Raw genomic sequence first — 27,208 nt, 5'->3', positions numbered from 1 at the left:
TTGCAGACTATGCCAGACAGAATCACCTAATCATTAATGAAAAGAAGACGAAAGTAGTATCTTTTCTGGGGAATAACAAAAGGAAGCCCATGGTGTGGCAATTGGCTGGGAAAATATTGGAAAACAGAAGATTTGACATACGTAGGATTCAAACTACTGATTCTTCCAAATCGCCAAACATTGGTGGATATGCTGAAGGCAAAGGCTAGAGCATTTGGATTCCAGATGAGCCACTTTTTAGAAGGTTTGCGAAATTCACTGTAATCTCAGTACGAAAAGTCTATTTGGCTAAGGTACCTCTTTTACGGAGTGGAAACGTACCAGTCCATAAATCAATTTGATTTTACAATTTTTGAAGGACTGGTATGGAAGACAGCTCTAGCACTCCTGAGGAACGTCCCAATGGCAGCATTCCCATTTGAATTGGGTTCGGCCTCTTTTTGGAAAAGTTTGATATTATTTGAGAAATGTATTAATCCACTTTCACAATCCTTGTTCGAATTAATAGGGAACAGAGCAGGGGAGAGGAGAATCCATTCGTCAAGGTCTGTGCAAGGGCACTGGTGGAGAGGGCAATCGACTTGGCGGTGGGAATCTCTGACCGCCGTACACTGAAAAAGAAATTGTTTTGCAAGGATTGGTGCGATACGATCTGTGTAATAGCTAGGTATAAACGTTTGGAGAGTTTCGCAAGAATGCATAAAAGGCTTGGGGAGCCCACCCAATACTTGCAAATGTTTCCCTCCCCTACCACACGAAAGACTTACATGCGCTTCCGTCTGAATACGCTTAGTCTAGGGATAACCCATTGAGCAGGAAAAAAGATCTGGGTGCCCCGTTGTGCTGCAGATTTTGCATGAATGATCCTGAGTCATTAAAACATGTGATTATGAACTGTCGAACTCTAGATAAGAAAATAATTGTATATTTTTAGCGTTTTGTTGGTAACATTGGTTTTGTTTTAAATGATGTACCGCTGGGTCGTTTTTTAGTACTTCGTCAGTGGCTCTGATTATCGCACTGTTGAACTTTATGAAAGATATAGGTCTAATAGAACGAGTTTGAAAGGAACTGCTGAATATGAGCGTTTGGGATCTTTTTTAGTATTGTAACAGTACTTTTGATGATTAGACTTGGCTTTTTAAGAAAGTTATCAGTAGTTATGAAAAGGACTGGAAAGGCACCATTCATCATGTGTGGTGTCTTTTCTCTTTTTTCTTCTTCGTTTATTGATTTTTTAAATTGTGAGGGGGAAAAATCTATTTTATATTGTGTAATGTTTGTTTAAAACCAATTAGTCTTTTCCTTTTACAATTTGCACAATATAAAAAATAATAATAAATAAACAAGTTGCTCTGATGGAATCTTTAGAAGACCAGAACCAGGGTTCCCCTTCAGTTACCTCAGTGGCTCCCTTTTTGCCAGTCTAGCACTCAACAGGTAGTTGGCCTGTGTGGCATGAAATTCAGAGACCTTCTGCATCATTTCCTGCTTCTTGGCATGCCTCCCCTCAGTCACCTGCCCCTGCTGGAGAGTCCAACTCTCTTCTTTCCACATCAACCAGCATGCTGTATCGTGTAGCGACTTTGAGACCAGTGAATCAAGGGGCACTGATAGGAGGAGGCTTGATCTAAAGTGACATTTTCTCCAAACTGGCAACTTTCTATTGTTGGGAAACAATCATTGTGGGCTCCATTGGCTCCCATCCCACCGCTCGTCTCAGATCCTCAAATTCTGTTCCCTGTGAGGGCATAAATGAAGCTAATTTCACAAGCACACCATGAGCCTCAAGGGTTTACCTCTTCATTGACCCCTGGCAAGGCTAAGCCCCCTAAGCACTACATTTTATAATACTTTATGTGGTTTGTTACTTCTATATAAAGTAAAAGGTATATAAAGTAAAACATTTTACAGAGACCATCAGTAAAAGGATTGTGAATTCAATGTCTAAAATAAAAGACATCTAAGGCGCCATACTTATCATCCCTTGTTAGTCTTCACAGATTGACAGCCATTGAGAAACAAGTGAATTCCATGCCATGGAGAATGAGGGAAGAATCTTGCCTTCTATAATACCATGCTTGTCTTATTCATTTCAATGCATGTTTTGATACCAGGCCAGTGACATTGACCTAAAATTCCATTTGGCTATATTTGATTATCATAGAGAAAACATGTATTATGACCATAAACGTATATATCTAAATATCAAGGTATTTTTAGACTTAATATTCGTAAACTGACGTTATGATAATGATCAGTGCGCTGGTAGAGTATGTATCACGATTGTCCAATCATCATCTTTTAATCTAATGTCCATACTTACAGATGGCCTGAAAATATTTTGCCATGATTGGCAAACTACATTACATGTTTCCTTATACAATATATGCTCCAGCTTTCACCAGCATCAAACGAACTGTAAATAATGAACACGCGTACCGTGCTTTCTGCGCAGCTATTTTAGCCGTTTGCATATTCGCTGTGGTGTTTGTACCTCGGCCGTTTTTTGGAAAAATAAATAAACGTGTTGTGGGTTTGGAGTAGGGGTTTAAGCGGGTGGGTGGGGAGATTTGAGGTGGTGGGGTTGGGTTATAGGGTGGCTGGGGGAACCCCCTCATTACCGCCATTAAAAAGAAAATACGGTGAAAACACCACAGCAAATATGCAAACATCTGAAATAAGCATGAGAAAAACACGGGACAACAAATAAACATAAATCCATTGGCTCTATTGGAATGATTAAATGGTTGACTATTCTCTCTCTCGCACTTACCCATGCACCTTCCCGTGCACCTGCCACATGCTGGGCATTATTTATTTACTTGTTGTTATCATCTTTCCCATGTACTGCACTGTGCCTGCCCCCCTTCCCACGCACTTGAGTGATCTGAATGACACCTGGCCTAGTAGGATCGTTGTCCGTCCTCCCTTGCCTCCTCGTGCCTTGAAACACTTGCCTCCTCGTGCCTTGAAACACTTGTGTATAGGCGCCTCTCTCTCTCTCTCTCTCTCTCTCTCTCTCTCTCTCTCTCTCTCTCTCTCTCTCTCTCTCTCTCTCTCTCTCTCTCTCTCTCTCTCTCTCTCTCTCTCTCTCTCTCTCTCTCTCTCTCTCTCTCTCTCTCTCTCTCTCTCTCTCTCTCTCTCTCTCTCTCTCTCTCTCTCTCTCTCTCTCTCTCTCTCTCTCTCTCTCTCTCTCTCTCTCTCTCTCTCTCTCTCTCTCTCTCTCTCTCTCTCTCTCTCTCCCCCCCCCCCCCCCCCCCCCCCCCCCCTGAAACGTTGAGCATTTTACACATTGCTTTACTATCTTTTCATAAATGCCACTGTTTTCCTGTGACTGATTCCTCTTTTTGAAATTACGTGATCTAGATTTTCTTTTGGAATATTTCTAAAGCCACGAGGATGTGCTTGCAGTCAGGAGGAAACGTGCCAGTTGAGTCCATGTTAGACGGCTTGAAGATTACAAACTATACTTCTCCACATTTGCGCACACTGCATATTGAACGGCTGAGGGCTTGTTATATAGGCATTGTTGTGTAAAATAGAAAGTAGCATATCAAAAACATACACGAGGAATATAAATGGAATAAAACATATATGTTTAAAAAGATTTATTTTGTACAAAAAAAGAGTGTTTTCCCAAACAACATGTTTATAGACACTTAACATAATTGTCCCTTGTTGTGCATATTAGTAGCTTCATGCCAACCCCCCAAGATTGTTTTTAGCACTGTAGCTGCAACTTGGTGTACTTGCCCTCCTGCTAAAAAACCCATTCATGCATGTTGACAAGTGCTATTCTCTTGACTACAGCGACAATGTATTTGGCATTTCAGTAAACCTGTTGTAGGCCCCCATGCCTTAGGCATGCATATACATTCAGGTAATATCCAATTTAATTACATAAAATAATATAAAAATATATCAGTGAATACATCAATGTCCTATAGTAATACCATTACACTCAGAAGCTATAAGCAAGGATGTAAAAATAAATGCAGAGAGGTTTTTCAAAGATTCCATCATGTGTGCCCTATAACAAAACTATGTCAACAAATGTACAAAATAGTGGATGAGGAAATTAGCACAAGTGAGCAGTTGCTATGGTTAGCTGCCACAATGTCCATGAGCACGACTAGTGGGGCTGAATCCACCGAAAACAATGCTGTGTCCCCATCCTGTGAGAGACACATTTAATGGTTTCCCAGGACCCCTCAGTTGCCCTATGCTGCGGGACTGTAGTTGTTGTAAGCCATTCTAGATTGAGCAGAGGTAATGCTTGCATGTGTTGGATGAGGGTGTTGCATGCAGGCATAGAGTGTAGTGGTAGTTTTTGAGATCGTCTAGCATGTGGCCAATATTTGGCCCATCTGAAGACCCGTATGGATCACGCTAGAGAAACCACCTGAGGTGGCCTTTTCCTTCAAAACACCTAATTCCCCAGCTCTAGATTCATGAACACGAAGCTGCACAACCTTCCGCGTTATACAAAGAAAATCCCTGTTAATTGGGTTTTTCGATTTTGTATCTGTTACTAATTTATTACAGATTGTTTGTTCTAGAAGAAGCATTCCGCTTTCTGCTGCAACTGAAGCACAACTGGGAACAGTTAACACAATTATGTTAATACAATTATTCCGATAGCTTTTCTAGATGTGAATGACTCCCTAACAGTATCCAAAGGCAATAGAATTCAAATAAATCAGACCACAAATTCGGTACGCACGCTGACATTTTAAATAATGATGTTCCTCCCCCAAATCGCCTTGGCTCAAAGAATAAATAATTTAATAATTTACAATATTTAAAAGAACAGCGTAATATTCTATTTGTATGCATTTACTTAGCTTTAAAATATGGAGCAGCAAGTTGCTAAAAAATAATATAGTAATCTGTCAATGTTTTAACCCTTACTTTACTAGTTTGAGTAAACACTGTATTTTAAGCAGGACACGTATTGTACAAATACTGGTGTGTGACCCATCCTTCCTGCTCTACTGTGAGTTAAACGACCATGTGGAAGGCAAATGCTCAGAGCCAATGTCGTGGCCACCTTGTAAATGTAATGTCACGCGCCACTCCTGTTCCTCCCTTCTAAGAGCATATTGTAATTCCGCTTTGCATTTTTTAAAAATTAAATCTGGCCTGCTTCCTAAATTTAGCACTTAAATTACCCTAATTATGTGGACAATTGTCTTGTCACTTAGAGATGCAAAGTTGACCTCTGTTTAGAAAAATACAAACAGGAATTTTAAATAGGTTTCTCAGTATTGGCCATTGCTAGATTAATCATCAGCGACACCTTAAAAACTCCACTTTTTGCATATATACAGGGTATAATTACACTCATTGTGTGTTATCTACATGGCAGTTTTGCAGAAATTAAACATATATTGACAAGGGGATAGTTTAAGAAAGGATTCTTGCTGCATAATAATGAAACATTTGGCCTGCATGATAGTATTATGACAACGTAAGACAAAAGGTTACATTGATACCACAAGATAAAACCTTGCAACATTAATGTGCCTGTGGGATTTTTAAAGCAGACTATGAGGTTGATATATTCCACATGGCGTTACACAGAAGATGTGGCAACCCAGTGACAATGTCAACAAACAATTTTGATACATTAGGCTATATGTAGTAATGTGTTTAGTTTTGGATGAAGCAAAGCCGTTCAATATGCAAATCATGACACATGATTTACTGCTTCTCCTGGTATGTACAGGGAAATCTTATTTTACAAGTGAAATATGTTGTCAGTTCTCTTTCAAGTTGTACTTAGCTTTGGAGCTGAAAATCCAAAATCTAATTCTGGAAGAGAGAAACTGGAGTCGCTCAAGTCAAATGGGAACTTATGGGAAGATCCTTTTGCTTTTCTGTTTTGTGAACTGAAGCTCTGATCCTCTTTTGGAGAATTAATATCAATTCCTGTCATAGGAAGTTTGCTTTCATTTTCCACTCTTGTGAAGCCCACCTCTGGTGTCTTGAGCTGCGCATTGATCTCCACATCAGGTCCCTTCAGGTCTGGAATGTTTAACTTTGCTCCTTGCAAATCTATATCTGCTTTGCCTGAAGGCGCAATGCCTGTCTTCGATCTTGAGGTGTAGTTATCATTGGCAACATCAGGCTTTTTTCCTCCAATTTCAGATTGTAAAGACTTTGTCATTTTTTGGGGTGAGCTCTCTAACTTTGGTGTCGTCGTCTTATCAGTTACATCAATTTCAGGTGTCTTCATACTAAATTTTGACTTTCCAAACAAAGGGCCCTTAAACCATGGAAAACTCTCTTGTTTCTCTGGAGCCTTAACTTTAGCCTCTGGCCCATTAACATTCACGTCAGTGTCACATTCCAGGTTTGAAGGATCCAACTTTAATTTAGAATTAGGGAGATTGGATTCAATATGAACATCCTGAACAGACGGCATTTTCAGTGATGCATCTCGGACACCTACCTTTGGCAAATCCATATTCATTGTAGGACTCTTAAAGTTGCCTTCCACTTTCGGCACTGAAATGCCTATGTTTTCACTTTTAATGTTGATGTCTGGCTTCAACTCGGGGGTCTTTACCCGGGGACCAGAGAACCCCAAAGAAGGAAACTTGAACTCAGGGCCACTTATTTTTTTCTCTGAGTGTTTAGCATTTTCTTTCTGGGAATTAACATCTAGTTCTGGAGCCGAGAGGTCAACTTTACCTTTAACTTCTGGAGCTTCCAAATTTAAATCAATATCTGGTACCAGAATTTTCTTTTGAGGCCTCCCTGGGGAAATACTGACTGAAGGTGATTTCATCTTTGGAACAGCAATGTCAACATCTGGTAGTTCAGCATTCACTTCAGGACCTCTAAGTGAGTTTTTTACATTAGGTAAGGAGGCATCCACAAAAGGAGTGTTCATTTTCCCACCAATCTTTACTTTTGGCATTTCTATGCTTGGCATACTGAACTGCGGTAAATTCATATTTTTCTGAGATCTTTTCAAGCTGAAACTTGGTTCTTCAACATCTACATCAGGCACTTCAGCATTAGCCTTCAATTTAGGAATGTGAAATTCAGAATTTCCACTAATATCAGGAGCATCCATATTTAAATGTATCCCTGGTACTCCTTTTGTCTGTGAAATATTCGGTAAGGCCATGTCAATATGTTTACCCCTTGCATCAACATTAGGGAGATTAGCATTAGCCACAGGGCTCTCCAATTTCCCTTCCACTGTTGGCAATGAAACATCAAAATCTGCTTTAGGGACTTTAAACTTTAAAAAATTTGTGCTTGGCTTAATTTGATTAAGAGTGATATTTGGATCATCTATGTCCACATTTGGACTTGTAATATTGGCATTGCCTTTCAGTGTTGGAGTTTTCACATTTACATGACCATCAGGAGCAGTATAATTGTCCCCTGAGATGTTTAATGAAGGCATTTTCATTTTTGGATCTTTAATATTTGCATCTGGTAGATCCACCTTTATATCTGGGCCTTTAAATGTACCTTTTGTCTCTGGCATTTCAACGTCTATGCCACGCTCATTCACTTTGCCACCTACCTCTAAATCAGGGGAGTTAACATTGGGACCTGAATTTCCAAACCCAGGCAACTTAAAGTTAAAAGAATTGCTCTTTTTTTCTGATTTGCTCACATTGATGTTTGGCGCATCCATATCTAGCTCAGGGCCTTGAACCGTACTTTTCAATTTTGGTCCACTAACATCAGCACTTAGTTGTGGCGTTTTCAAACTCAGATCTGCAGCAGGAACTTGTTTCTTCTGGAAAAACTTTGGCATTTTAAATTTTGAAGGTTTTATATCTGCTTTAGGAAGATCCATGTTAATTTCAGGATTTTTCAATTTTGGGACTGATACCCCTATATCAGGTTTTTTAATTTTACCTTCTATCCCTAAGTCTGTAGAATCAATCTTGGGTCCAGACACATCAACTGACGGCCCTTTGATATTCGGCGCTTTAACATCAATATTTTGTTTGAGGTCCGGAGCCTTAAAGCTTAAATCAACATCCGGAAATGATGTTTTTGTATTAAACATTCCAAATGAGGGCATTTTAATCTTTGGACTTTTCGCATCAACATTTGGTAGATCCACCTTTGCTGATGGGACTTTGAAATCCCCTTCAACATTCGGCAGTGACACATCTAGCGATGGTGATTTTATGTTGCCATCCAGCTCAGGGGCTTTCACACTTGCCCCTGACAGTCCAAAGGAAGGCATTTTGAAGTGTGGTGAACTTGCCTTTTTGTCAGAACCTTTTATGTTAATATCTGGTGCTGTTACGTTCAGATTGGGCACTTTAATATCCCCTTTCAAATTGGGTGTTTTGTTATTTAGGCCACCTTTTAATTCTGGAGCGTTCACAGTTAAACCCCCCTCAGGTAACGACACATTCCCTGAAGTCAAATTAATTGATGGCATTTTAATCTTTGGACCTGTGATATCAGCATCCGGGAGATTAACACCTCCGTCAAGGGTTTTAAAGTTACCTTTCACCTTCGGCACTGAGACATCCAGGTCAGGTACTTTCATTTTCCCAGGGATATCTATGTGGCCTTGCGCATTCGGAGCTTTTAAATTTACATCCACATCTGGAACTCCTACCTTGGCATTGAACATATCGAATGAAGGCATTTTAAACTTTGGACTTTTCACATCGACATTTGGAAGATCCACTTTTGCTCCTGGAGCTTTGAAATCCCCTTCCACCTTCGGCAATGACACATCTAATGATGGTGTTTTTATGTTTCCATCCTGGTCAGGAGTTTTAATGCTGGGTCCTGATAATCCAAAAGAAGGCATTTTGAAATGTGGTGAACTCAGCTTTTTGTCTGAATCTTTCATGTCAATATTTGGTGCCTTTATGTCCAGATCAGGCACTTTAAGATCCCCTTTAAATTTGGGATTTTTGATATTTAGGTCACCTTTTAGTTCTGGAGACTTTACATTTAAATCAACATCTGGATCTGACGTTTTTGTATTAAACATTCCAAATGAAGGCATCTTAAATTTTGAACCCTTTGCATCAACATTTGGAAGATCCACTTTTGATGTTGGACCTTTGAAGTCTCCTTCTACATTTGGCAATGAAACATCAACTGATGATGTTTTTATGTTGCCATCCAAATCAGGGGCTTTAACGCTGCCTCCTGATAGCCCAAGAGAAGGCATTTTGAAATGTGGTAAACTAATGTTATGATCTGAACCTTTCACATCAATATTTGGTGTCTTTACATCCAGATCAGGTACTTTAAAATCCCCTTTCAGTTTGGGATTTATTATATTTAGGTCTCCTTTCAGTTCAGGGGCATTCACATTTAACCCCCCCTTTGGTAATGAAAGATTCCCTGAAGGCATGTCAATAGATGGCATGTTAATCTTTGGAGCTATGATACTTGCATCTGGAAGATTCACTCCTAGCTCAGGACCTTTAAATGTGTTTTTTACCTTTGGCACTGAAACATCCACGTCAGGTCCTTTCATTTTCCCATCTACCTCTATTTCAGAAGTTGTCAGGCTCGGTCCTGGCATTCCAAAGGAAGGCATTTTAAAATGGGGAAGTTTCATCTTATTGTCTGGACCTTTCACATTGATATCTGGTGCACTGATGTCGAGATGTGGTCCTTCAATGTTGGTTTTCAATTTTGTGGAGGGGATGATATCTATGTTGCCTTGCAATGCTGGAGCTTTTACATTTAAATCCACATCTGGAACTGCACCTTTAGCATTAAACATATCGAAGGAAGGCATTTTAAACTTTGGACTTTTTGCATCAACATTCGGAAGATCCACCTTTGCTCCTGGAGCTTTGAAATCCCCTTCAACCTTCGGCAGTGACATATCTAGCGATGGCGTTTTTATGTTTCCATCGAGCTCAGGTGCTTTTACGCTGGGTCCTGATAGTCCAAAAGAAGGCATTTTAAACTTTGTCTTTTTTGTGTCAACATGAGGAAGATCCACGTTTGCCACCGGAGCTTTGAAATCTCCTTCTACCTTTGGCAGCGAAACATCAAGCGATGGAGATTTCAAATTGCCATCCAGCTCTGGTGATTTTATATTTGGTCCTGATATTCCAAAGGAAGGCATTTTGAATTTTGGCCCTTTAACTTCTGCTGCAGGAAGATCCAGATTAATATCTGGACCTTTTAACTTTGGTGATAGTGTCATGGATTTTGGAGATGATTTCAAGTTTACATCTGGTGCTCTGTAGTCCAGACTGGAGCTTTTCAAATCTCCCTGTAATTTTGAAGTAGGAACATCAATTTCTCCTTTTAGCTTTGGGGATTTTAAACTTAGATCAGCATCGGGAATGCCTGGTTTTGCATGGAACATTTTTAGTGAAGGCATTTTAAATCTTGGACCTTTTGCATCTACATTTGGAACATCTATTTTTGCTGAAGGAGCCTTGACCCCTCCTTCAACATTTGGAAGAGAAACATCTAGGTCAGGTGATTTCATGGTGGGCATTGACATTTTAAAGGAAGGCATTTTGAAATGTGGTGAACTCTTTTTCTCTGTTTTTTTCACGTTGAGATTTGGTACCCCAATATCCAGATCACCTTTCAATTTAGGATTTTTAATGTTAAGATCACCTTTTAGTTCTGGACCACTCATGCTTGCACCCCCCTCAGGTAATGAAAGATTCCCTGATGGCATGTTTATTGAAGGCATTTGAATATTTGGAGCTTTGATGTCTACATTTGGCAGATCTATACCTACTTCTGGGCTTTTGAATTTGCCTTTCATATTCGGCACTGAGATGTCCACATCAGGTTTTTTTATTTTCCCATCTACCTCAATTTCAGGAGTTTTCAGACTGGGTCCTGAAATTCCAAAAGAAGGCATCTTTAAATGCGGGAGATTTATCTTATTTTCAGAATCTTTCAGGCTGACATTTGGTACCTTCAGGTCCATATCTGGTACTTCCATGTTGGTATTTAATTTTGGAGAAGGGATATCGATGTTACCTTTCACTTGTGGTGATTTTATTTTTAAATCCACATCTGGAAAGCCTGGCCTGGAATTGAATGAAGGCATTTGAAACTTTGGGCCCTTTGTATCAACATTTGGAAGATCCACTTTTGCTGTCGGAGCTTTTAATTCCCCTTCAACTTTTGGCAGAGACACATCTAGTGAAGGAGTCTTTAGGTTACCATCCAGCTCAGGGGCTTTTATACTGGGCCCAGAAAGTCCAAAAGAAGGCATTTTAAACTTTGAACTTTTAGCATCGACATTTGGAAGATCCACTTTTGCTGTCGGAGCTTTTAATTCCCCTTCAACTTTTGGCAGAGACACATCTAGTGAAGGAGTTTTTAGGTTGGCATCCAGCTCAGGGCCTTTTATACTGGGTCCAGAAAATCCAAAAGAAGGCATTTTAAACTTTGAACTTTTAGTATTGACATTTGGAAGATCCACTTTTGCTGTTGGAGCTTTTAATTCCCCTTCAACTTTTGGCAGAGACACATCTAGTGAAGGAGTTTTTAGGTTGGCATCCAGCTCAGGGCCTTTTATACTGGGCCCAGAAAATCCAAAAGAAGGCATTTTAAACTTTGGACTTTTAGTGTCGACATTTGGAAGATCCACTTTTGCTGTAGGAGCTTTTAATTCCCCTTCAACTTTTGGCAGAGACACATCTAGTGAAGGAGTCTTTAGGTTGCCATCCAGCTCAGGGGCTTTTATACCGGGCCCAGAAAGTCCAAAAGAAGGCATTTTAAACTTTGAACTTTTAGCGTCGACATTTGGAAGATCCACTTTTGCTGTGGGAGCTTTTAATTCCCCTTCAACTTTTGGCAGAGACACATCTAGTGAAGGAGTTTTTAGGTTGCCATCCAGCTCAGGGGCTTGTATACTGGGCCCAGAAATTCCAAAAGAGGGCATTTTAAACTTTGGACTTTTAGCATCAACATTTGGAAGATCCACTTTTGCTGTAGGAGCTTTTAATTCCCCTTCAACTTTTGGCAGAGACACATCTAGTGAAGGAGTCTTTAGGTTGCCATCCAGCTCAGGGGCTTTTATACCGGGCCCAGAAAGTCCAAAAGAAGGCATTTTAAACTTTGAACTTTTAGCGTCGACATTTGGAAGATCCACTTTTGCTGTCGGAGCTTTTAATTCCCCTTCAACTTTTGGCAGAGACACATCTAGTGAAGGAGTTTTTAGGTTGGCATCCAGCACAGGGCCTTTTATACTGGGCCCAGAAAATCCAAAAGAAGGCATTTTAAACTTTGGACTTTTAGTGTCGACATTTGGAAGATCCACTTTTGCTGTAGGAGCTTTTAATTCCCCTTCAACTTTTGGCAGAGACACATCTAGTGAAGGAGTCTTTAGGTTGCCATCCAGCTTAGGGGCATTTATACCGGGCCCAGAAAGTCCAAAAGAAGGCATTTTAAACTTTGAACTTTTAGCGTCGACATTTGGAAGATCCACTTTTGCTGTTGGAGCTTTTAATTCCCCTTCAACTTTTGGCAGTGATGCATCTAGTGAAGGTGTTTTTATGTTGGCATCCAGCTCAGGGGATTTTATACTGGATCCTGACATTCCAAATGAAGGCATCTTAAATTGTGGCACACTAATCTTGTTTTCTGAATTTTTCAAACTGATATTTGGTGCATTGATGCCTATATCTGGCCCTTCAATATTGGTTTTTAATTTTGGAGAAGGGATATTAACGTCCCCTTTAATTTCTGGACCTTTTATATTTAAATCCACATCTGGAACTCCTGCCTTGGTACTGAACATACCAAAAGACGGCATGTTAAAGTTTGGACCTTTCACATCTACACTGGGAAGATCTACCTTTGCTGCTGGAGCTTTGAAATCCCCTTTAACTTTTGGCACTGACACATCCAGCGATGGTACCTTCAGGTTGCCATCCAGTTCAGGGCCTTTTACATTGGGTCCTGCCATTCCAAAGGATGGCATCTTAAAATGGGGTGCATTCATGTTTTGTTCTTGTCCTTTCAGAGTGATATTTGGTGCATTAATGTCTAGATCCATCCCGTCAATATTGCCTTTTAATTTTGTGGAAGGAATATTAACGCCCCCTTTCATTTGTGGACCTTGAACATTAAAATCTCCATCTGGACCCCCTGCCTTGGCACTGAACATATCCATGGAAGGCATTTTAAACTCTGGACCTTTCACATCTACACTGGGAAGATCCACTTTTGCATCAGGAGCTCTGAAATTCCCTTCAACCTTTGGCCGTGACATGTCTAGTGATGGTGCTTTCATGTTGCCATTCAGCTCAGGGACTCCTACACTAGTTCCAAAGCCAGGCATTTTGAAATCTGGTGAATTTGCCTTTATTTCAGGACCATTCCAGTTGACTTTTGGTGCCTCAATATCAACAGTTGGGGTTTTAACAGTTTTGAAGTCTCCCCCTTGTATGTCAAGAGTAGGTCTTTCTAGACTGGCGCTTTGCTTGCCAGCAAACTGCAATATTGGCATTCGATTGGCACGTTTGTTGCTGGCTTCATACAAATTTTCCAGTGACTTTGCAGCTTTAAGATGCCGTTTAATCTTATTGTTGAAGAGGCTCTCGTACACATGATCTCTGGAACCCTGAAAAGGAAATCACAAAAAGAAGGCATAAGTAAACAAAAACCACCCCTCAGGATGATGCTAAGAATGAAAGGTTTGGGTAATGCTCACCATGTCATTGGAAGATAGGTTAAATGAAGGTGAAGAAAAGGTCATGTCTGGTGATTTAGCATCATTTTTTACGTGAAGTTGTATTCCTGTTTTGTATGGCTCAGTGGCCTTCAGAATGTCCATAACATCATTCTTGTTCATATTGTCAAAAAATATTGTGGCACCAACCAGCTCATCTCCTGCAAAGGTGAAGAACATGTGCATTACTTTATACACTTTTGTTTGGGGCTAGTTTACACTTTTGAGCATCTGCTACAATACGATAAGACAAGGTTTTGGGAAATAACTAGTGGAAGGTGGCATACTACAGATAGTTAAAAATATGATACAAAATGTAATTAACTTAAAAATAAATACCATTATCAGTCGAGGAACAAACAACACAAATGATTAACCATTCATACTATTAATGGTAAGCGAGAACTAACTGTTGATTAAAGTGCAAGCGATAGCATAATTATTCATCATTCATGTAATCGGGGAAAAAGCAGATCCGAGCTAATTCCTAAATCCCTACGCAGCCATTACCTGTGTATATATATTGCCACATTTATAAAAGCGTGTTCATGTATTGATGATTTACACAGTGACATAGCTTTGTTAATGGTTCTAACATCTTTTCTGTTAAGGATGGGCTTTAAATAGACCATTCTTAAATCAAAATACATTGGGCACAGGAATAGAAGATATTGCATCATTTCTATTGTTCCAGGGCAGTAAATACATAGATCTGAGTGCTCTGAATTCCAACACTTCTTTACACAACAGACCGGGAGAGTCCCCAGTCTGAATCTAATGTATATCGATCTCATGTATTGCGGCTGAAAGAGATCCAAAATTTTTTCGTAGCAGATCACTTCTGTTGTTAACCAATATGTTCTTACAAGTGCGGAACCCTGATACTGGATAAATAGTTGATTATAAATGTATCTGCTGGAGGCATCTTTCACCAAGGCCTTAGACATATTACTTATAGATTTGGTTAATTCCGAAGTCCTCTAAGACCTAGTGAAGTGAGAGTAGATTTCACATGCCTCAACCAGGGAAGTGATCTGCCGCCATCTTGCATGAGAACATCTAGAAGTGTAACTCTCAATTTAGCTAGCACGGGAGATGTCCATACCCATATCCAGTAATAAACTGGTTTAAAAGCTATATCATATTTTATGCCACACAAGTTTATTTCCAGTTGTGATGGGGACATTTGATGTCCCCTTCAGTAGGCACAATAGCTTCTTTAGGAATGCATTCTCAATGGTTGCTAGTTTCACAGTCTTCACATGTCCCATAACTCTGAACCATATATAGAGGCTGCCTTGGCTTTACAATTATATGCCTCAAGCCAAGGCCTTATAGCTCCGTTGCCATTAGCCTTAGCAAGCCCTGTTACTGCTTTATTTGTCCAATCTAGTCCTATATAGTATTTTCTCAGCCTTGGCAATTTGCTCGGACCACCCACATTTGCTCTCAAATCTCACTCCAAGAAAATCAAACATGTGAACCTGTTCGATCATCTTGTCATCCACCAGTTTTAGATTCCAGCCCTTAGTATGTGGTGCATGAAAGACCATTGCTTTCGTTTTTTGCTTATTAATTTACCATCTGGTTTTGGTACAGAATTGGTGAAAAAGTGCATATTGCTTGATCAGGTACATGGTAATCAAAGAAATTAAAATGCATAACCAGCAAGTAAAAGCAATGGAATCTTATAATTCCCTAAAACAGGCGCATCTGTTGCCTCCTGATAAATAATATTGAAGATTGAATTGATAAACAGAAGGAGGTGGGGACTAGGACACACCCCTGCTGCACCCCTTTGTGTACCAGAAAGTATTAGCTCTAATCACCCGCTAGGCTCCATCGAACACATGCTTTATACTCACTGAACAATGTGCTTATTGCCTTCAGCAAATGCAGTGGTACTCCAATTGACACTAATTTCTCCCAGGGTTTAGGCCTAGGACGCTATCAAAGGCACACTTAAGATCTACAAACAACACTGAGTTTCACCTTTCTCAACAATACATATTAGATTATGAGTAGAGAAAGTCTAAATCACTGATCTATAGCCTTAACACCACGTTGAAATACCGCCTGGTGGCAGACTACTGCTTTAGTCACTTCAATCCAATAAAGCAGGCGGTCAAGCAGAACCATAGCATGGATGTTTCCAGCAGAGTCAAGCAATTAAGGGGGTAATCCATAGAATTCAGCGCGCAAGTGGTGCACGCGGCTGGCGCATAGTGTGCGCGTGCGAATTTCTGCGCCAGCCGCGTGCGCTAAAATCCATTTCCGTGCACAGTGTATTCATGGATTTTAGCTTCCAAAACCAGCCGTGGCGCAGAGTGGCCCAGCGACCCTGCAGCAGCGCCAGTTACGCCCCCAACCGCTCCCCGTGCGCCATGCACAGCGCACAAATCCCGTACATGGCGCACACGCCCAACCATGAAAACGCCTGTAAAACTCCCCGCGCACCCCTCCGAATACACGTACCCCGCTGCATGGGGAGTGTCACACGCAATTGGAGCGGGGTACGTGTATAACAGGGGTTCACTGGAAGTTTCACACGCGAAATGCCCTGTGAGAGTGGGGTACATGTATTCCTGGGGTGTGCGGGAAGTTTCACACGCGATAGGCCCTGTGCGAGTGGGGTACGTGTATTCCTGGGGTGCGTGGGAAGTTTCACACGCGATTGGAGCGGGGAACGTGTATTTCGGGGGTGCACGGGAAGTTTCACACGCGAAATGCCCTGTGCGAGTGGGGTACGTGTATTCCTGGGGTGCGTGGGAAGTTTCACACGCAATAGGCCCTGTGCGAGTGGGGTACGTGTATTCCTGGGGTGCTCGAGAAGTTTCACACGTGATTGGAGAGGGGAACGTGTATTTCGGGGGTGCGCGGGAAGTTTCACACGCGGAATGCCCTGTGCGAGTGGGGTACATGTATTCCTGGGGTGCGCAGGAAGTTTCACATGCGATCGGCCCTGTGCGAGTGGGGTACGTGTATTCCTGGGGTGCGCGGGAAGTTTCACACGCAATTGGCCCTGTGTGAGTGGAGTACGTGTATAACTGGGGTTCGCAGGAAGTTTCACACGCGATAGGCCCTGTGCGAGTGGGGTACGTGTATTCCTGGGGTGCTCGGGAAGTTTCACACGCGATTGGAGAGGGCAACGTGTATTTCAGTGGTGCGCGGGAAGTTTCACACGCAAAATGCCCTGTGCGAGTGGGGTACATGTATTCCTGGGGTGCGCAGGAAGTTTCACATGCGATCGGCCCTGTGTGAGTGGGGTATGTGAATAACTGGGCTTCGCGGGAAGTTTCACACGCGATTGGCCCTGTGCGAGTGGGGTACGTGAATAACTGGGCTTTGCGGGAAGTTTCACATGCGATTTTGCTGTCAGAGCAGGGTACGTGAATTTCAGGGGTGCGCGGGGAGTCCTACATGTGCATTGGCAGTGTGGGTCCTCCCAGGTGTTCCCTCTACATCCTACACGGCCCCTGCAGGCAGCCCACACCACAGGGGACTACCTTACACCCCTGGTCATGTCCCGCAGGCAGCCCAGCCACCATGGGCATGCCCCCCAGCCAAGCCACATGTCACCTTGCACTAGTGATCACCAACTCATGTCCCCCAGCACCCCTACCCCTCAGCAGTGAGGAGCACCTGCCAGCAGGCCTCCACTCATGTCCCACACATGTCCCCTAGGACCCCCACCGCCCATCAGTGAGGGGCACCTGCCAACAGGCCCACACTCATGTTCCCCAGCACCCCCACCCCCCAGCAGTGAGGGGCACCTGCCAGCAGGCCCCCACTCATGTCCCCCAGCACCCACACCCCCCAGCAGTGAGGGGCACCTGCCAGCAGGCCCCCACTCATGTCCCCCAGCACTCCCACCCCCCAGCAGTGAGGGGCACCTGCCAGCAGGCCCCCACTCATGTCCCACACATGTCCCCCAGCACCCCCACCCCATAGCAGTGAGGAGCACCTGCAAGCAGGCCTCCACTCATGTCCCACACATGTCCCCCAGGACCACCAGCCCCCAGCAGTGAGGGGCACCTGCCAACAGGCCCACACTCATGTTCCCCAGCACCCCCACCCCCCAGCAATGAGGGGCACCTGCCAGCAGGCCCCACTCATGTCCCCCAGCACCCTCACCCCCCAGCAGTGAGGGGCACCTGCCAGCAGGCCCCCACTCATGTCCCCCAGCACTCCCAACCCCCAGCAGTGAGGGGCACCTGCCAGCAGGCCCCCACTCATGTCCCACACATGTCCCCCAGCACCCCCACCCCCCAGCAGGCCCCCACTCATGTCCCCCAGCACCCACGTGATGACGATCCTCAATCATGTGCCTCATGGCCACCCACATCACACCCCACGCCACCCCAGTCCAAAGACCCAACCAAGTATTGCATCCACCCACAGAGAAATGGCCATTACATGATACAACCCGAATGGAAAGTATGTACATGAACACATGTCCGTCACACACACACAATGGGTGCAAGTGAATGTGAAAACCCATATCATGACATGCATGAAACCAATGAGAGAATACCACAGATCGAAGTATGAAACAAAAATGTATTGAACACAACATGAATGTAATGAAAAAAAAACACTCAATAATGGGAATAAGAAATAAAATGCAGCATGTTCGGATAAGAATAAAAAATATGAAATCAGAATCCAAAGAAATCCAAATGAAAATGTGTCCAAAGTCTCAGTCCAACAAAGCAAATCCAAGGGAAAAAAAATATCTGAAATCCATTGCGCCATGGGGAAATTAAAATAAAAAAGAGAAACATCCACTGTTCAACTAAATACAAATCACCAATCCAGGGTCCATGAGCCCAAAAAAGGAAATGAAACCTACAAAAAACACTACCTAATAAAGAACTATATACAAAAATGTGGTGCATTGTCCAAGCGGCCCAAAATAAACAAAAACAGAAAGGAAACCTAACACTATCTAACTATTTACAATGGCAGCGGGCTAGTCCGACGGCTCACTTTTTGATGTCCCGGGCCAGGGCATCATCGAACTCCCGCTCAATGTCCTGGAGGTGGTCCTCTTCCATGGCCCGAGGGTTCGCAGGGACGACGGCATGTTCACCTCCAACTCCCTGCGAATTGCCTCGAGGCACTCGGCCCGCCTCAGTGCCCTACGCATGGAGTTCTGTGCCCTGACCATTGTGAGCCGTGCCTCTTCCGCCCACTGCCGCTCCTCATCTATGCCGTGGCCCAACCGCTGCCACACGGAAGACACTTGGAATCCTGGGTCCTCCTGCCCTCTGGCCAATGCCTGCCCCTCCGATGTTGAAGGTCCCGAGCCATCATTGCTCCCACCATGTTGCTGCTGCTGCTGTGCCTGTGCCTGCGCCGTGGCTCTTGCTGCCTTCACGTCCTCCTCCGGCTGGGGTGCAGTTGTCGTGGTGGCCACCCCTGCTGGACGTCCGACTCCCGACTGTGGCAGGGATGTGTCCTCCACCAGCCTGGCCACTGGGTCAGAGGCAGCTCCACGGGGTACCCAGTGATACATGGGTGGGAAGATGGCATGGAGGACGACTGGCGCGTAGGGGGTTCAGGTGAGGAGGGGGTCGCAAGAAGGTCCAGCACACAGAGGAATCCAGCAACGGTGACCCGTCCCAGCAGGTCAATGTGGTCAAAGAGGCATCCGAGATGACGTGCAGTCTCTTCACGAAAAGACTGCAGGTCACCTCGCATGCCCCATTGACGCAACGCTATCCCGGCCAGGACAGGCTCAACACGGTCCCGGATAGCCACGTCTGTAGGGAGAGGAAGGCCAGTTGTTCTGTGCTCATCCCCTCCCTGAAAACGGGTCTGGACGTAGGCCTGCTGGTGCCAGATGATGCAGTGACAGGATCAGGGACAGGATTGCACACAGGCACCTCCGCGGTGGCCTGTGCTGCCTCCTGTCCCTGCCCCTGCACTGCACCACTAGCACCAGTGGAATCCCCACCTCCAGACCCCGTGTGTGTCCCTTCCGCAGTCTACTCCTCCACCAAACCCCCCACCAACCTGGATGACTCCATGCCATCTTCCTCCGTTGGTCCCTGTGGGGTCTCAGCTGCCCCTTCTGCTGCCGAGGAGTCCACCTCCGACCTCCGCCTCTTGGACCTACACTCGGCAGCTGCGGCGTGGGACGCGGCACCAGACTCCTCACTCCCCGACGAGATGACAATCTGGGAGGGGAGCCGGGCCTTGCATCTCCGGCTGGTGGTGCGATCCCTGCCGCTGTGCTCCACAGCACCCTCTCCGCCCTCTTCATCAGTTGACGCTGCAGACAGGGAGAGATAAAACACAGACATCAGGGCACTGTACAATGGACTGATAAACACATGACAGTTGCACATGAGTGGCAGTGTCAAACTTCAGACATGGCATCACTCCACGACACACATGTCATTTCAACTCACACACATGAGCATTTCCACAGCAATATTGCACCAGGCAGCAACATCCATACACATGCAACAGCATGAACAGCCGAAGGTGAGCCTGACATCACATGAAACACAGGGAGTGCACTAGACATGCACACACGCCACCACACTTACATGCATGTCTGCATCTCCTCCAACTGTCGCAGTGATGCGATCGCCATACATGTCACATCTGGCATTCAGCCTTCTACAAATCAGTGTCACGTGCATCCATGTTGCATCACAGTTGCACACTTGTCAAATACACACACATGCACATGTACAGAGTGCAGATACATGCAGCAGGAACCACCATCCATGTGTGACACCACAACCATGCCAACGTACATACACAGAAATTCAAACGTGTGCTCCCACACTTGCATTTGCACAGCATGCTTACCAACACATACACCATCGATGTGTCTCACACCTAAGAGGACTCACATGTGGCAGCCTCACGCCCCTGTTCATACACATCCCTACATGGCCCTATGAAAACACATGTGCAACCTGCACACTACTGGCACACCACCACACGCACAGCGTCCAATCAGTATGCATGTACACTTACCGCTCGACTCCAGACGGGTCTGCCTCTCAAGGACCTGGACGTGGAGTGCTGGGCATATGTGTTCCAGGACCCTCATTTGGTGGATGGACAGGTGGCCCCGGCGCCCCTTGGCATCCGCTGCCTTCAAGAGGCGCCGGGCCTTGTTGAGGGTCCAGGACCTGAAGTACTCCCAGTGCTTCTTGACATGTTGTAAGTCGCGGACTGCCACCTCCTCTGTGTTGATGGCAGTCATGATGTCCATCCAGATCCTGGTCCGTCCTTCATTGTCGGCGTGCAAACTTCCAAAGAGGGCATCATACTGCCCCAGGACTTGCTCCACCAGGACACCAACTTCCCTGGCACTGAAGCTGGTGGCCCTCTGCCTCTCTGGCTGGGGGTTGCCAGTGGTGCCAGATGGTGTTGTGCCCGACATGGCAACCCCAGAGGCAGGAGTGAGTGGGCAACTGGGTCCTGGGGCTGGGCTGTGGAGCAATGGTATCCCAGTCGGGAGTCTTCGGTTCCAGCAGGGGTGGTCACAGCAACTGCACCCCTGGCTGACGTGCAGGCAGCAAATAGCAGGGCACGTGGGCAGCAGGCAGTCAGGCAGCAGCAGATGGCAGGTGGGAGCGTGTTCGGGGCTCTGGGGGGCAGTAATTCGGCCTTCTGGGCAGGAGCGTGGTCTTCCATGTGTTGTTGTGTGGCCAGCTTGATACGAAGTGATTTGGCACATGAAAATCTTGCACGTCAGAGTGTAGTTCGAGGAAAGGCTCTTTGCGCGTAAGCGCATCAGCACACGTACGCGGTTTCATTGGACCAAAGGCCCTTAGCGCGTAAGCGCTTCTGTGACGTGACTCGCGCATGTGTTTCCCTCGTGATGTGGGCATAGTAGTTCAGCGCACGTGAAAAAATTGCACGTCCGCGTGTGAATGCGCGTAATCCGAGGAAAGGGCCTACGCGTGTAAGTGACGTGACGCGCACGGGCGTTTCCATCAACATGGGTGCATGTTCATCGTACACGTCCAAAAACTGCACGTCCGAGTTTCAGCTCGTGTAATTGGAGGAAAGGGCCTTAGCACATACACGCGTAAGTAACGCTGTACGTGTAGGACCCCATTCCCTTGTATGTGCTTTTCGTGGAGAGCGAGTGGGTGAATTCTGTACTGCTTGTCGGTTCACACGCGATTACTTCACAGCGTTTCAAGTTTGTACTCCCTGTTACCTCTGACAGCATTCTTTATTTTTTTTGGGCCTGTTTCCTCAACCAGCGTCCACTTCTTCTTTTGTCCTGTCTGTCCTGTCTCCTCAGACAGCGTACAGTTCTTCTTTTGACAGGGGTGTTGCCTACGCGCACACGCGCGTTTCTTTCATGTTCTTTTTCCAGGCAGACGGTGAGTCACGCACGCATTTACCAACTGTGCTTGCCCTGTGTGTCGCGTACCCCTTCAGAGGTAATTGTGGGCTGCGTGTAACACGCGTACGCTTGTTTTTGTGTTTCTGGGTGCCACAGCGTAGTGCGGGTTCATGTTTCCATGCACGTGGTCTACAAGGTGTTGTGTTCACGTTACTTTTTGTTTTTGGGGTGCCTGTGCATTGCGTGACCCGTCATCTTCCCCCAGGGGTCACAGACAGCCTTGCTAGAGCACTAGGGTACGAATTTCATCTAGTACCCTACCCCTTTCACCCCCAATTGCCCAGGACAATTGTTTACTGCAACTCCCATACGCACAACAACATCAGTGCCATGGTTGGGAGGCGACCAAGCAGTAAGGGAGGCAAAGGTGGCCGACCTCCAAAAGGTGGGCGTGGTGGGCGCGGTAGGGGATGTGGCCATGATTTGCAGGGTGCCCCTGGACCCCCATGTGTGGAGGACTAATCAGGGACACCCATGCCCCCCCATGGTTGAGGGAAACGTGGCTGACACCATCCCAGCTCAGTCCTTGTTGGACCAGCCCATTGTGGCACCTGACCCGGCACAGGATGACTCCCAGGCTGCTGACTTCCAGGTCAGCAAGTCTAAGCCACGTGTGCCGGTGCAAGTTGGTGTCACCAGGCCACGTGGATCTGGGGCAGCAATGTGATCTGCTGCCCCAAATAGGCAGGGTGGGGAGGCTGCAGGGGCAGCTGCAGCTCTATCCACCCCAGCTCTGAGTCTCCCAGCCGGGACAGTGTCGGTCCTGGTCCATCAAACTGACGTTGCCCCTGCCAACATCACACTTCAGCCAATGCCTGCACCAAGACCTATGGTCATTGTGCATTCGCACACTCCCAGTACCCATTCCACCTGCGCTTCTGCCCCTACTGACCAGAGCAGCGCAAGCCACTCGGGCTCTGCTCCACCTTTGAAGAAGAGGAAGAAGGGTGCTCTGGCACTACAGGTTAAGACCCCAGACACGGCTACACAGTCCGGCACGTCAAGGAAGCCTAGCTTTAATGACACCGAACTTGATGCACTTGTGACCTATGTGTCGGCACATAGCTGCGAAATGTTGGTGACTGCAGGGTGCAAGACCACACCTGGTCAACGTAGGGCACACTGGCAGACCATCGCGTACCGCATAAGTGACCTTTGATTTGTGAGTCGCACAGCTGATGATTGCTACAAGCGGTGGAATGACCTGAAACGCAGAGCAAAGAACAAGTTGGCCTCAAATCATGCTGCTACTCTGGTGACTGGCGGTGGATCTCCACAAGAGGACAACAAACTCACTGAACATGAGTCTGTTGCTGGGACCTTCGCACAGAGGAACAGATCCAAGGTGTGGGAGATCTACCTGATTACGACGCATTGTCCGGTGAGTGCCCATGCGTGTGTGTGTAATCCATGTTTATGTTGTTTGGGTGACGGGTTCTGATTGAGTGCCAGGTGAGGGCGTGTACTCCTGAGTGTTATGGGTTACCCATTTGCTTCCTCCCATACATTCACGTGCCTTGGATTTGGGTATGACTGTATCCCTTCTGCCCACAGTTGCCAATTAGGCCCACATTAGTGCCGTTTACCTTGAACTGTCATCTTGCAACTACAGTGTTCAGATTTTGTAAGTGTTCATTCAGGCTGATTGTTTCCACTCTCCCATTTTTACTACGCATTTTTCTGCCCTATTGCAACATATGTAATATGCTTCGGTCATTGTTTACAGCCCACACTGGGCCACTATTTTTACCTGGTTATGTTAATGATTACACCATTCAGGCCGATGAAGTATTGGGCTGCAGACATTTTTTATTGGGGCCTGTTTGCATGTGGAACATGACAGATGTTTCCTGTAATGTTAAAGTGACCAACCATTGATCAGCCCACAATGACGGTATTATTGGACACTGGATGTGTTTCAGTGTGTGGCACATGCATATTTAGCAACACTATTCAGCATTAATCTTCGCATCATGTCGATGTGACATGGATGTGTGACAGTACTCATTCACTGACATATTGCTGTAGTTTTGTAATTTACCGTGGCTATGCTACATGACATCTGTGTGGTGGCATGTGTCATGTATGTGTATTGGACATGCCACTCACAGCCTGATGTGTGATGCCAGTGCTACCCAACATGCTGCAAATGTGTTGCTTTTCCAGATTGCTCCCCCCAGTGTCTGCCTTTTTGACTCCACTTCCAACTCTTTGACAGTGCATGCATGGCAGGGTTATAGTCATGTGGGACATGTGTAAATCATGTACTGGATCTCTGGCTTGTCACTGCCTATGTGTGTGCTATGGTGCTCATGCCTGTTTCCATTTGTTGTCTTTCATGTTTTTGCAGGTGATGACGCACTTGATGCTGTTGAGGTTGAGGAGATGGTGCAGACCCAGGAGGAATCACAGGCACGACCAGGCACCAGTGGGGGACGTGGTGTGGTGGTGGGTGAAAACCCAATGTTACTGCAGACCATACTGTCCAGGGGTGCCTCTGGGTGCACCTCCCCAGGCCTCTATTCAGGTGCTGAATCGGATGATGAGACTTATGTGCCGTCGCAGGTAAGTGTTTCTGGCAGGGATTCTGTTCTGTCCAACCCACCTGCACCAGGGGTAGAACCCTCTATGGGATGTCAGTGTTGGTAGGTCCGCCTTTGGCAGTTACGGATGCAGGGTCACACTCCACAGCATCTGTTCCTGTTCCTGGGCCAGCAGATCAGAGGGGGAATGCAGTCCTGCAGCCTCAGGCAGTGCCAGCACAGCAAGGTGCAGATCGCCTTGCCCCAAAAAGGTGTGGTGCCCGTCGACGCAGTGGCCGTGCGCCACCAGGCAATACTGTATGGGAAAACTCCATGTACGGTATGGCAACCCAACAGGCAGCATCAGTAGAAATGATGGCTCAGGCAATGTAGAGGGTGGCCACTTCCATTATCCCCCCGGGAAAGGCAGATGGAGCAACAACAGCAGGCAACAGACTCCATTTGCCAATCACACAGGGAAGACATGTTGGTGTCCAACAGGGACCTACGGGCGGCACTGGAGACTCTGCACAAATCCCTATCAATAGAGTCCCAGGGCCACAGGGAAGCCCTGAGGGTAGAACTACATAACCTCAGGCAGACTCTGGTTGAACTTGAGGCTTCCAGTAATTTAAGGGCAGAACAGCAGCTGGAGCAGCTCACACGTTCGCTCTCAGCTGAGCTGCATGCAACACGTGAGGAGATCCGGGCATCACGTGAGGCCATGCATGCAGAAATGCAGGCAACCTGTGATATGCTGCATGGGGATCTCCGCACTTTAATCCTCCACAATCAGACCTTCCAGACCTGCATGCTTTCTGCCATGGAAGACCATACCAGGGCTTTGCGTGGGCTGCCTCCCATAGTGCCACCACCTCCTGATGCAGCAGCAGAGGGTGAGCAGAGCGACAGCAGTTCTCCCACAATGGCATAGCCGTGCAGGCAATGAGCCCAAGGAGGTATTTTGTTTTTCACAACATCCACGCAGGTGGGTGTTGGTGTGCACCATGTCCTCGAACCTCCTGGGTGGCCTCCTCACCTCCCCTGGCCCCCACATGACCATTTTTGATTTTTTTTTAGAGTGTGTTGCCGTGTGTCGCTCCCGTGGGCATCCACTGTATTCCGGCTTGGCACATGCAGGCTTGTCCTGAGTTTGGGTTAGATGCTTGGGTTCGTGAGACACACACCCCTCCTGCTTCCCGTTTCCATGGGCTTGCAAAGGGTGTGACCAAGTGACAGTGAATTACACAGTGACGTTGGGCTCCCATGAGCTGTGTGGGCAGTCTGTAGTCAATACTGTGTAGACATCCCTAGTGGATATTGTTGTATTGTACACTGCATGGTGTATTGATATGTGCTTGTACATCCATATCTTCCTCCTAATTTGCAGGTTCCTTCCTCATGTCTTCACAAGGCCGTCTACTTTGCAGATGCAGTTCATGTTGCATGCAATACACTGAGACATTTGCGTGGCAGCAACACTCTACAGTTGGAAGGGGTCGATGTGCTGGCGTATTCAGGTTGTAAGACTACCACTACTTGAACTTAGTACTGTCATGTTATTGCATTTTTCCATGGTGTGTTGCAGCATTGTGTTGGTGGTAAGTATTTGGTAATGTGTGCTGTTAGTTATACATTACTGGGAGCATATTGTGTGTGGGCAGTTTCCATTAGGGACAGTGTACTTTGTGACACTTGTGTCAGGTCTTGTGCATTGCTTTGCTTGCTTTCACATTGCATGACAGGCCATGGTGTGTTTGGTGGTGGAGCTGGGGAGGGATTGGGTGACATGGCGCTGTTCTCATGTTGTATTTAGAAAGGGGGTAATGAATTTATCAGCATAGATGTATGTCTTTTGATGACACAGCATTGGTGGTGTTTGGGTAGGTAGGGATGCACACAATGTAACACTTCCAGGTGACCAATCTCAGGCTGGTATTGTTGTGACAGTTGACTGTCCCTTATGTCATCATCATTGATTGTCAGCTGGTATGTGCCAGGGCTGTGTGCACTCCACAGGGGTGTGATTTTATGTGAAGTAATTAGCCACCAGCTGCGTACGGGCTGCCTCACCACGTGCCCTTTCCCCTCCCATGCGCAGCGGGCGTGCATGTGGTTGGGGGTGTGGGGGCACCACCATGTCCACCGGCAGGCCCCGGTGTGTTGCAACGTGGTGCAGGACATATGCTGCCACTATGATCCTGCACACTACTGGGGGAGCATATAACAGCTGCCCACCAGAACGGTCAAGGGAGCAAAAGCGTGATTTGAGCACTCCGAATGTGCACTCCACTATGCCCCGGGTTGCAATATGGGCTGTGTTGTATCTTACCTCGGGTGGCGTGGTGGGGTTCCGAATTGGCGTCATCATGTGGGTGCTCAGAGGGTAGGCACTGTCCCCTGGGGAGGTGGTGATGGGTATCATTAGTGGGGTTGTGACATTACTCAGTATCTGACATGCATGCATGTGCAGTGGCATTTATACTCACCAAGCAGCCATGTACCGCCATGCCGCCCAGCTTCTAGGTCCCGGTTTAGGGTTGACATTCTGTAAATGAAACTGTCGTGGGTGGACCCTGGATAGTTGGCATATACTGAGGTGATGATTCCCTTGGCATCACATAC

The 27,208-nt window shown here is 46.0% G+C and overlaps 1 protein-coding gene across 1 annotated transcript in view; it reads right to left on the bottom strand.

Annotated features, from left to right (window-relative positions):
- Positions 1–3,596: 3,596 nt before the first annotated feature.
- LOC138467755 (neuroblast differentiation-associated protein AHNAK-like) overlaps positions 3,597–27,208 on the bottom strand; it is a 329,204-nt gene continuing 305,592 nt past the window's right edge. The window contains exons 5-6 of the mRNA XM_069607984.1: positions 13,658–13,836; positions 3,597–13,567 (exon numbers count right to left, since the gene is read on the bottom strand). Of these exons, the coding sequence (XP_069464085.1) occupies positions 5,774–13,567; positions 13,658–13,836 (7,973 nt within the window). The 3' untranslated portion in view covers positions 3,597–5,773. The remainder of the gene's footprint in view (positions 13,568–13,657; positions 13,837–27,208) is intronic.

Source organism: Ambystoma mexicanum, chromosome 4q (genome assembly GCF_040938575.1).
Source record: "Ambystoma mexicanum isolate Mex_15411 chromosome 4q, UKY_AmexF1_1, whole genome shotgun sequence".
In the NCBI taxonomy this organism is placed as follows: Eukaryota; Metazoa; Chordata; class Amphibia; order Caudata; family Ambystomatidae; genus Ambystoma; species Ambystoma mexicanum.
This window is presented reverse-complemented; position numbering and strand designations above follow the sequence as displayed.